General features: G+C 38.7%; 1 protein-coding gene across 4 annotated transcripts in view; it reads left to right on the forward strand.

Moving 5' to 3' along the window:
• Positions 1-5,399: 5,399 nt before the first annotated feature.
• LOC124389971 (G patch domain-containing protein 2-like) overlaps positions 5,400-12,527 on the forward strand; it is a 34,068-nt gene continuing 26,940 nt past the window's right edge. For 2 of the 4 annotated variants that reach the window (XM_046855603.1, XM_046855606.1), the window contains exons 1-2: positions 5,400-5,434; positions 7,651-8,385. In XM_046855603.1, coding sequence (XP_046711559.1) covers positions 7,664-8,385 — 722 coding nt within the window. In that variant the 5' untranslated portion in view covers positions 5,400-5,434; positions 7,651-7,663. The remainder of the gene's footprint in view (positions 5,435-7,650; positions 8,386-12,527) is intronic. The other 2 variants (XM_046855605.1, XM_046855604.1) reach the window with 2 other exon arrangements.

Below are 12,527 nucleotides of genomic sequence, written 5' to 3' on the forward strand. Positions count from 1 at the left end.
TCCTCTGGTGAAATCATGCTCTTGATGAAATAGTGTTCCCCCAGCAAGAATAATAAAAACAGACTTGTGCATTACGGGCCGCTCTCAATCTGCCAGGCTGGGCCGTGCCGAAGCAAGGGAGAGCTGACCGAGTTTTATAGGTATATGGGCAGATAAATGGAAAGTGGTGAGCAGCTGGGGTGGAGGCCACATCCAAGCTCAGCACAGGGTGAAGGCAGGGCCATCATAGCCCGGGTGAGTGCTCACACATGGAGTTTAAGGAAAATGGGATTCTCCATCATGTCCTTATGAGCTTCCTTTCAGCACCATGCCTATAGACAATGGCAATAAAATTAATCTTGGACATTTAGCAAATCAGAATTTTAGCATTTTGCCTGAATCATAAGCATCATCCTATACAGTGCTCAGTATAAACTTTCTAATAAACTTCCACTTGATTTTTCTATCTTTGATAAAAAGTGCGTAAGAAACGACTTTATAAAAGTATCACTGCCATAACAACATCAACTAACAAAGCCACTTACATTTCATTGCAGGTCAGTCTTGTTTGCTGATAATGTTGCTCAGGCCCACAGGGAGCTGGTGAGCTTTCTGTCTGGAATCGGAATGACAGAACACACTAGGATGCATTTTTTTCCCTCATTGATTCAATTTTTTTATGGTCTCTATCCACCAAAATCTTAGTTATGTAACTAATTAATGTCTAATGAGTTCTAGATTTAAAGCATGGAGTCATAATTTTCTATATTACACAAGGGGACAAGTTCAAATGTAGGGTTCTATATGGATCTGTTTTAATATAGAAGCCCCTTTGGCTCTCTGATTCCTTAGTGGTTTATATGGTGAGGCTTATCTCTTCTTAACCTAGTGCAAAAATAGAATTAAACATTATTAAACAGTTTAACTGCTGCCACACATATCAAAAAATGAGGTGAACCCACCTATTTTTGTATGTTATATAAATACACAGCATATAAATTTCTAATTTATTACACACCCTACACTTGGTCCTACCACATTATTCCACCAGGAGAGATTTTCGAGGTCCAGGACTATAATTTTGGTATCTGTGGTTGGAAATTGGTCCTAAGATTATTTTAAATTCTAATTTTATTATTCACTTAATATGTTAAATGCATTGCTGTTCAGCATGACAAGCATAACTTATACAACTGTAACTTTTAGCTCTGAATTTAGCCTTTAATGACATTTAGATGACATTTAGAGCAAATTTTCGCATCCTAAGCTAAAAATGAGTTATTTCAGTTATCACCTAAGGAAGCAAACTGCAGCTCAGCTTTTTAAAGATACTCTCTAACCAGCTATCATAGGAAGTGTTGTCCTGTGCAAGGGGTGAATAAGAGTTAAGTGGATTTTATCAAACGTTTTTAGTTGAAAAGATGTTTTGTCTGTATCTACAACTGTTTCTGTACCATATGCAAATGATGAAAAAAGCTAGTAAAGTAACAGGAATGAAAAAAATGACAACCATTAAGACGCTGTTCCATTTTTTTACTGTTCAAAAGTTTGGCAAGGTCGTTTATGTCACGTCGCTACCCAACATCTGCATACAAATACGTTCGCTTGTTCGACGAGTCATGACACGGCGCCTCTTAAAATGATCATTATTACCATTCAAATAGACAGATCTATTTAACAACCTGCTTTTTATCGCATAACAGTGTTATAATAGTGTTGTGCGTTTGAAAGGGATTGAAATGCAGCTCCCCCCTTCTTGCTAGGGAATGTCTCGGCTTCGATAAAGGCTTGGAGCAATAGATGGAGCAAGGCTGACATCTTCTTAAGAGATGATAGGAGAGCCAAATCAAATAGGATGGAGCAGTCACTCTGTGTGCAGATAGGTAGTTCATTTCACCGGCTCTATGTTGGCTTCCCCAGTGACTCCCTGCCCGGGGAAGATAGCTTACTTGGACTTCATTTATTATTCCAACCCTAGCCTTTTCAGTGCCTCTAAATGCTCGCCTTTTGTTCTAAGCTGAGATGTATTTCCTCACTCTGATGAGAATCTCGAAATTTAGGTTTCCGAACAAATGCGCATTATCACTGCCTTCTTTTTTATGTAAGAAAGTGGAGTGAAAATCAATTATTTTTTTGTGAGACATAATTGGGTACAAATGAATGAGTTGAGGCTTTTGAAACAATGGATCCCTGGTTATCCTTATTAAATGTTTTTCTTGCCCCCTGAGGTAAGATGTGTGCTGAGGATTTTTAAACAGTTTCATAGCAATAACTTTGTTAACACTTGTAAGTTGGTTCACTTGTGCTGCAGAATTCTCTCAAGAGCTTAATGAATGATTAACTGTTTGTTAGCTTACTGATGCCTATTACCACAGATTAAAGACTATCAACTGCAGATTCATCTGATGTTCAGATCAAGACAGAAATATCTCATGGTATTTCTGTTTTTGAGTGTATCATTACATATCACATAGCTAGAGTGATTAATTTGTGTCTGGGTTCCAAGATTTGAGTTTTGAATTCAAAACTGTATTTTGTTAAATGCCTCTGTCAAACAATATAAATGTGAAATATGATGTAAGCATATTTAATCTTGGGGTTAAATTCAAATGAATTTTAAATAAAACCTTACAGAAGAAGGAGAATATCATATAGTCCCTATCTATTTAGCAACATTTGAAACCTTAAAAACCTTTTATGTAACAGGTTTGGTAAATTTCTGTAAATTTAAAGAAAACTTTTCTTTTTTTTTTCTTTTCTTTTCTTTTCTTTTCTTCTCTTCTCTTCTCTTCTCTTCTTCTCTTCTCTTCTCTTCTCTTCTCTTCTCTTCTCTTCTCTTCTTTTCCCCTGATCATAGATGCTCTGGGAAAGTCCTCCTACAAAACCATTACTTGTATTGTAGAGTGCAATAAGCAGTGGAATTACAAAGAGAATGAATGTAGGAAAAAAAAATGATCACCTGCCCCTGTCTGGTTGATGTAATGACAAGAAATTATTAAGTGGAAAGAGATAATGAATATTAAACACCTTGTGAAGCATGCTCTGTCCTGATGGGTGAAATTGAAAGTGTGTATCCTGGGGAGGCAAGCTTCCTAAATTGCTAATTATTAGTCTTATAGGGGATGTGTTTGTGATCTGTAGGCCTTGTAAAAAGAAAAGAGGAAGGTGTTGAATAAAGCAGCAGTGGAGGCTTCTCTATGTCTTGAGGCTGGCTTCTCCCTAGATGCTCTGGCTCATCTTAAACAATGAGGGCCCATGAGCATGCTGGTCCCGGGGGCCTGGCTGAGCCAAGGCCTGGGGGCTGGGTACTGAGGGAGCCACTCTCCACCACTAAATGTGGACGGGACAGATAAGAGCTTAGCCGCTCACTGAGGCCCTCTCCCAGGAGCCCAGGGGAAAATTTGCAGTTATTAAGAGGAAGATGATAGCGATTAAATGGTCTTTGTGCTCTTGTTCACTGAGTTTCCTTTCCTATTTTTTTTTTTTCATTTTATCCCCTTCTCTTTTTTGGTGGGTGAATATATGAGGGGAGTATGGAGTTTAGCTTCAGCTAAAAACTGAAAGTAGTTATTACTGCTTCAGTACAAATTACTTTTTTTTTGCCACTTTGCTTTTATAGAGGCACTTGCTTTAAAGAAAATCTCATGAGTGTACCGCAGTATGTGTAGACTAATTTTTGTAGTTTCTTATTAATGAGATACACTAGTCCCTATAGACTGTTAAGTAAGAAAGCTTGTCAGTTGCTCTACCCCCTCTCTAGCTTTTTATTCTTTCACATTATCTAATTGAAAATCAGCACTGGATTTGATTACAGGCTGTTGTTTTTTTTTTTTGTAAACAGCAACAATTAATTATATCAGGATTTCTTTCACAGTGGGTTTATTTGACATGAATTAAAATGGATTGGTAAGCAATGATATTTTGATGTAACCTTTGTGGTGCTCATGGATATAGCTTAACAAATCAGCATTAAAAAACGCAATCTCTTACTGAAACTTTGATTAGTTTACTGTAGTTTACGCTATTAATTAGTGAGTTTTGGCAGTTTGGCTAATTTGTAGTTATCAATTAAAGCAATGAAGACAATTCAGTGTGTTCATAAAAAGCTGCTGCAGCAAAGTATCCAGGTGATGTACTTTAGAGGGGATAAATACTCAGAATGTGCTCCATCATGTGTAGGGTAAATGGAATAGGAAACTATCCTGGATACATGGTATGACTGTCCATTTGTGAATGTACCAATGGCAACAATGTTATTCTTGAAGCATTCAAGGATTGATCATTATCAATCTGTTTATCGTTTCAATTCAAGTAAAAACTAACAAATAGAAGTTAATAAATAAAAAAATTAAATAAATAGTAACAAATCTTGGACCAGCATTTGAAATGTATATAAAGGCTTCTAAATGAAATACTCATTATACTTATACGCAATGCCCAAGACTCTACGTTCTCTTCAGTAAGTCAGATATACTCTAAACTATATTATTCTATTCTATATTCCCATTTATAGTCTTGTACGAGGTGGTATCAAAAGGTTTCGAGAATAGATCTGTTTAAAAAATAAGTAGTGCATTTGCACAGTAATACAGAACTTCCACCTTTCCTGCCACTTCTGGATTGCGTCCTGGAAGTCTTATTTTCAAAGCGTGTCAAACAGTACATTTCTGCTAATGCGGATCTCCACAATAATGTCAAAACAGCGAACTTTGAGCTGGAGCTTCACCTTCATAAAGAGTGCCAACGCTGGTGAGTATTGTCAGTGAGGAAGTGAGATCATGTTGTTTCCGGCAAGAAACATGTAAGTAGACATCTGTGAGTGCGCCCATGGTCAGAATAGCAGATGTGGTAACGCACGTGGTCAGAATAGCACTAGTTTTATAGCACCCTAATGTATACAGGGGAATATCTTGGTGGGCCTTGTGACTGTGCGTGCAGCCTTGTGCTACCATCTGTTGGTGTGTTACAAAGCTAGTCTTAAAACTTTTTGATACCACCTCGTACATTACAGAATTACTCTCAACACATATTTTAGTGCTTGCCTTACTGTAAACAATTATAGAAGAGTAATAATATATAACCCAGAATTATGGATTCCTCTAATGTGTCCTTTCTTGTGTCACCTCAGGAAGTTCTTTATTGGCATTACCACCTATGGTTTGGGTTCAAATGTACATGCAGATGTCTGTGCTTTTGTAGACAGTGGTTGCAAAAAATGCATCTTCCTGACACCGTAATAATAAGTCATCGTTGTACGCAATGGCGAGATATAAAGACGGAACATTTTCAGGGAACATTTTTTTCATTGTGAGCATAACACTCACAGATGGAGCCCCTTCTTGTAATGGTGCGAGGGGCGGAAGTGACGTCATCGACGGGGCGGAAGTGCTGTCCGTGCTTTCAGCTGTCAAAACAAAAAAAAAAAAAAAAGAAAAAAAAAGCAGGAACTGCGACGGTGAGTGATAAACAACGCATTTTTTTTACCCTAATAAAACATGCATAGTTTATCATTATTTTTTATTCAGCAGCATTCATATAGTATAATGTAATAACGTATAATAACCTTAACGGATGAAGGTTCACATCTGATGACTTTGTATCCAAGTCAGCTTTTTTGCTCCTCTTAGTGTATAGGACAGTTGATCAAATATAGCCTTTATTATTGTTGTTATTATGAATAATAATATCGCTGATGGTGTGAACCGAAACACTGTCATGCAGCATCGGGGCGACGGAAAGAAGCGAGATGGAAACGCGAGCGAATGAAACGCGTTTTCACGTTTCTCTTTCCGCTAATCTAAAGCGAGATGAATTAGTTTGCGATGCGACGCAAACGTAGAAACTGATGCAGTCTGCATATGTCATGTGTGTGCGTGTTTTTATTTTTTCTGTCGTCTGGCTGAAGGGCATCGTTGTTATGTAATCCATATGCGGCGTGCTTTTGTTGTGCTCGTTCCCTGAGCACGCATGGCGTCATGGCGACACGTCATTGATGCATGGTGCAGCGCAGAGCTCCTCATGCAGCATCTATGGCTGTGTATAACACACTATATGGGCTACAATCATCATCAATCATGCAATCATGTATCATCGATGTCCCAAAATCTGATCCTAAGCTTCTTATCATCATGATGCAAAAAGGGTTAAATGTAATACTTATATACATAAATATGATTGCAGCCATTCATCTGATTTGGTCTACCAATTTATTTATTTGGCTTATTTCCATTTGGATTGGTCTTTATAGGGTTGACAAATATCGTTGATGCAACAAATCACCTGAATCACCTTAGGTGACATTTTGTGAAACTTACATGAGTTCTAGCAACTGGTTGACCACCAGAGACCCTTAAACACTATATATGCAGAAGTATAAGGATAAGAGTTATATTTATATTAAGGTTGTAATCTGGCATACCAGTGTAGATTTATTCATTGCTAGAGACTCGAAGCACTTTTGTTTGTCGCTCTGGATAAGGGCGTCTGCTAAATGCCACAAATGTAAATGTAAATGGATAACTGACTATATAATATGGTGTCTGCGTACAATCCAGTGCACTCTTAGTGCCCAAGCCATGCCCGGTTAAATGGGGTGGAATGCGCTAGGAAGTGCATCCAAAGTAAAACGTGCCAAATCAAATATACGGATCACAAACCTGTATATGCCTCTGAATTTTGTTGCGTTACCAGCTTGTAGTTCTTCCCTTAACTGGAATTAAAGCATCCAAACATGTTTCATCAGGAAGGTTGAAGTGGAAGTGCTCGAGTGGGCCAAACCAACTCATACCTTTTAAGTGAACTGGAATGCAGAACGCACACCAGACCTGTTAATTTGACTTCGCATATACTAAAACTTTCTTTCGGCTTCTCCCGTTAGGGGTCGCCACAGCGGATCCTCCGCACGTTTTGATTTGGCACATGTTTTTACGCTGGATGCCCTTCCTAACGCAACCCTCCCCATTTATCCGGGCTTGGGACCGGCACTGAGAGTGGCTGGGGATGGGTCCCTCTTGTAGCTAAATGATTACAAATGTTTTTGGTGAAAATTAATTGGAAAGCCCAACCTAAAGATTGAAGTTTATTATAACACTAAAAGAGAAGCTATTAGAAGCTATAAAAGGGAATTCTATGTAAATGTCCAATGTTTGGAATGCACACAAGATGGCTTTGTGTCCACATACTTTTGAATAAATATCGTAAGAAAAATATTCTGCATTCATCCACAAAACTCATGGAAGATCCTACTGCGAAAATGTTGCGAATCAAATTATTGTACAGAATTAGGCAACATTTTATTAAGTGGCAAGCTGAAAATAAAACATAGCCCACCCATGAAATCAAAGCTGAGTGTGGCACCTCAGACATTACCAAGTTGCAAAAAATAAATAAATTGTAATTTGGGCCACCAACACTGAAGAAAAAACTAATAGTCACTATTTGAACATTTTTTGTCATTGTAATAAACACTATCTGTGAAATTACTGTAAAAGATTGTTCTAGTAGTGTTCCATTAGTATTCACGTGTTTTAGGTAGAAGGAGCATAGAGCATAATTGATACAAATCCTATCCATGTTACATGTTGTGGAACAATTCCTTCTTGTAAGTATAGTGTTCCTTAGGTGAGGGATGTATACAATGACCACTGCAGTGACGCTGATTTGTTTTGCCAGAAGCATTACTGATATGGAGGAGCTGGTGCAGGACCTGGTGTCTGCATTGGAGCAGACCTCAGAGCAGGCTGAGCTGGATGATCTGTGGCAGGAGATGGTGCTCAGGCCGTTGCAGCATCGGCGCCAGGTTCGCAGACGGAGGGGTCGCAAGCGACGCTGCGATTTCGAGCACAGCCTCTGCCTCAGTGAAGCATCTGAGTCCAGCCTGGACGAATCCTTCACAAGAGAACATAGACATGGTGCTGGCGGAGCTGTGGCCGTTGCAGCAGCTCCTATGCTGGCTGCTAATCACAGTGATTCTGATGACACGTTGATAGTAAAACGCTGGACTCCATCGTCCCTGTCCTTTCGCACCAGACAGCATTCTTGGCCAGAGTCGGACTCGTTCACAGAGAACACACCAGGAAGACTTCCGCGCCGACGCCGCAAAGTCAAACGCATGCCACCAAATGTGAATGTAAACGTGCAGCAGAGGTTTCGAGTGTGTGGACTGGAGAGAGGCGAACAAACCCATCGTCACTGTCATCACCATCCCAACCATTCTCATCAACATCAGAGGTCTTATAAGAAGCAGAGACTGAGCCGGCTGAAAAAGCGCTCTGGGGGCTGGTCAAAGCAGGACGGCGTCTCTGTCGGAACTGGAGTAGGAGGCATGTCTCAAGAATGCTGGAAGGACAAGATCCTGCGCCAGACCAAGGAGAAGAAAGAGGCGTCTGATGAGAACATGTCAGAATGGTATTTCGTAAATCTTTAAAAATTTAAATGTGATTAGTTAGAGAAAAAAAACATCTCTTTATACACTGAAGCACAGAAAGTAAACAAAAGATTCCACAGTACTATGTACAGGATAAAACAGCTACTAAAGATAAATAAATGATTAAATACGGTTGAAAATATCAAATTAAGTGCATTACTATTAAGTGTGATAAACTTAAAAAAAACATAATTGTTTAAACGTAACCATTTATAAATAAAAATTGACTTCTAAGTCTTTTAAAAATAAGTCTTTTTTGCCTTTTAAAAATATATATTTTAACAGCATGCACCCATTCTTAAAGTAGCTTAAAAGCTTTTTACGAAGTCTGTAATCTACACCGGTCACTATAACGCAAAACAAACAAATGAGATCAAATTCATATAAAACCTTATGATGACTTTTGCACAATAGTCTATATAAAATGTTATTTTTATAGATTGAAATACTTTTATAAAATAATTTTATACAGGAACCCCCCCTTTCTTTCCTGTTCATTTTAGTGATTATGCTTGATAAAAAAACTCTGGCAGTGATCATAAAAGTGAAGCCATTTTAAACAATCTAGAAGCTCCCCTAAATCTCACTGTCAAAAGTCCACCTGCCCTCGTTGCACCATAATTCATACAGGCATCAATTCATCAACTGGATAGGTATTAAAAAATGAAGGCCATAAGGCATGTAGTCTTCTGTTGCTGTGGTGATCAGTCGAGGGAAATTTGCTGTTGCTTGTTGCCTCTAAGCTACAATTAGCTTACGATGCCTCTTTTTTAAAATCACGAAGAAGATGTTTGGTATTGTATTGATCAATGAGAAATGAAGTTTTAATAGAATCCTAGTTAATTAAATTTGAGGTGAAGCAGATAGCTGAGTCTCCCACCTCCCACATGCAGTAGAGAGGATGATGTGTATCACACAAATGTCTGACAATTGACTTTGACTCAGTGAATTACTTCGGTGTCAGTGGAGACCCTCAATTTACTTAACTCGTGCTATTAGAAACTTCAGCGGTGGCTGAAGCGCAATCTGTCATAGAAGGATGACGTTCGATATCATGTCTAGGATTGCGATGAGGTGCATTAGTCTTAGAAACCTTTTTAATAATAAATGGAACTTAATGCAGTCATTATTGTATGGAATGTTTTAGGATTATTTTTGTCAAGTATTATTTCATGAATTTTATTTTGTTAGTTGCTGCTTTTTGTTCCATAATCAGGCCAAATTCTAATTTCTCACTACTTCTGCCTCCCCTTCTCCCTACCCGTAGCACCTCCTCAGATCCATGATGATGTAATTATCTGTGGGTTGGTTTAAAGGAGAGATTGAGGCGTCAGCAATAATGGGCTGACAGCCGGCTTTACATCTTCTACTTTAATTTGTGCTGACCCCATGTGGCCTCTCGAAGGGGCTTGTTTTCTTATTTTATGGAAAAATCAATACGCCTCATGACAGAAAACAGCTCCGGAGAAGAAATAAATGGGAACACTGTGTTGCCCTGTCAATCATTTCTCACTTACACTTCTGCACTATGTGCCTGATGGCCGTGTGCTCGGATTGGATGGATTGGAACGCTTTGGTGATGTTGGAATCTTCAAGCTGAGCTTGTCCGAATCACAATCAGAAGTGGAGAAGGATGAGTGTTTTGAAAGTCACAGGCCTTAAGTTTAGCATGATAGCTAATGCATTTTAAAATGCAAATAACCCTTAGGGTCTCACACACACATGCGAACACGCACGCACACACACACTGTGAGACCAGATGTTAGTTTTAAGCATGTGAGTTACAGCTCATCTTCTCTCTTGTCCCTAGCGCACAGACATTGTCCAGACTTTCCTTAAACCAATCCAAGTGTGTGTGAAGCAGCTGTTGGCAGCTCCAGCTGGGTCTTACATCCTTGATTAGACCTGCATTGGGCCCAGTGCATGGTGCACCACCTGGTGTTCATTCTGGCCTGGCCGGAGGGCCTCACCTTTCGGTACAGACACTCTCACCGGGACACATGATCTCTGCTTCAGAACAACCCCTACTTAATTTAGGATGACTAGCTTATTATCCATCAGCTCCTGATCAGCATCAATAGTTACAACTACATTTTAATAAGAGTTGTCTTTATTAAGGTCTTTGTTTGTATGCAATGGATTGGTGTCCTGTGTTGCCAGGATAGACTCCACTGGGGTCTTCCACTGGTGCCTTTGACCAGGATTAAGTGGTTACTAAAGTTTAATTAAAGAATACAATTATATATTGAGTTAACTACATCTAGGGCCAAGACTGTGAGCTTGTTTCCCTTATTTAAGTCAGTTTCAAATTTCCTACTTATTTAAATAAACTTATTTTAAAAAGTAAAGTTATATACTTGATTTTTCATATGGCAGCCATGTGGGTATAAAACATAAGACACATGGGCTCCAATCCTGATCTTTAGGTTGAAGTGAAGTTGTTACTCGAAAGCTTTTACTTTTTTTGGTGGGTTTTTTGCTTAGGCAGGGAAATTATCAATTAAAAATGATTTTGGAAAAAAACAAGTATAATATGTTTACTATTTATTTCTTAATTTCTTAGTTTATTTCTTAGTTTATTTCATAATTTCTCAATTTTTTAATTTCTTTCTTTCTTTCTTTCTTTCTTTCTTTCTTTCTTTCTTTCTTTCTTTCTTTCTTTCTTTCTTTTTATTTATTTATTTATTTATTTATTTATTTATTTATCTATCATTAAATCATTAATTTACTCATTTATTCATTCATGTTCAAAGCCAAAGCGTACTGGTTCAGGAGTAAGTATATGCCGTGTTATTATCTTTCTGTTCTGTAGCTGATTCCACTAGTCATTACTTCAGTAAATTTTGATTTGTGAAAGTAGGCAAGGAGTTTGGAATTGTATTCTAACTTGCCCAAGTTGGTTTTCACAAATCCCTGAGACTAATCCAATTATCCGTGCTGAGGGAGGCTGGAGGACCCTTTTAATCAGACACTTCTAGAAGAGGGCATGGTGTCGGAATGGGTCTCTCTGTTATCAGTGAGACACCCCTCCTAGTTTTCTGTCTTTGTTCTGGAGTGCAGAATAAGCCAGTGCTTAGTGACTTGCCAATGCGTAGTAATCTTACCCCAAACTGGCCTATTGGTCTCTAGAGAGTGGGATTATATCCTATTGATTACACCCTGTCTCAGAAGTGTGTTTTGGGCTCACCTCCCCTGGATGTATGTAGACAATAAGACAAGAAGTGGAAGAGATTAGCTCATTTAAGGCAAGCTGTTGGTGAGACGTCTTCCTAGAGGGCCTGGGCTGTGTGCGGGAATTTTGATGATGAATCAAATGTCAGTACGAGTGTTGTTTGAGCATGTATTATTCATCTTTGTATTTGTTGATGCATAGTTCTACTTAACACAAGGCAAGACAGAGACAGATAAACTCGGTTGAAAAGTTCCCCCACTGAAGGTCATGTCAGAGGGGGAAGGGAGGCTCCTACTCGCTGAAAGAAAAATGTTATTTTCAATAATGCATGGCATTAATTAGCTACTACTTAATGAAACCGTTTCATATTGGCAGCGAGCCTCTCAAGGCAACATCACATTACACCTTTAATAATGTTTAATACTTAATGTGCGGGCCTAATTAATTGTTTATATTGTACCTATCATTCTTCTTCAAAACGAGCACACTTCTTCCTCTTCATTGACATTCAAGCGCATCAATAGAGATTTAATTTCACTTTGATTTCTACAGATACACTTGTCACTTTATGTGCTGGTGTGTCCGAAACGGTTTGATTTCTTGCACATATCAGCTGTTAATCACTCGAGAACCCCTATTAAACATGAAACCGTTAATGATATGAAGCAGACAGTTGAGAAGCTGTTTTACTTTACGTTTTCAAATTCAGTCACTTGACTACTCATTTCCCCATCGCTGGAGCACCGTTATGAATTAATTAAACAGCCTCTGTAATACCATACTTGTATCTGGGTGTGACAAGACCAGCACTCTGCCACGAAAAAAGCAGTTGGTCTTCATGCTGCTGTCTTCACAGGGCGATTAACTCTCATTACAAATCTCGCAATGCCAGGATGAGCAGTAGCCGTCTTTCTCTTGCTGACATGTAAGCAAGTAGTGATGTTCAGCCTC

The sequence above is a fragment of the Silurus meridionalis genome, chromosome 8 (genome assembly GCF_014805685.1).
Source record: "Silurus meridionalis isolate SWU-2019-XX chromosome 8, ASM1480568v1, whole genome shotgun sequence".
NCBI classification, from domain to species: Eukaryota; Metazoa; Chordata; class Actinopteri; order Siluriformes; family Siluridae; genus Silurus; species Silurus meridionalis.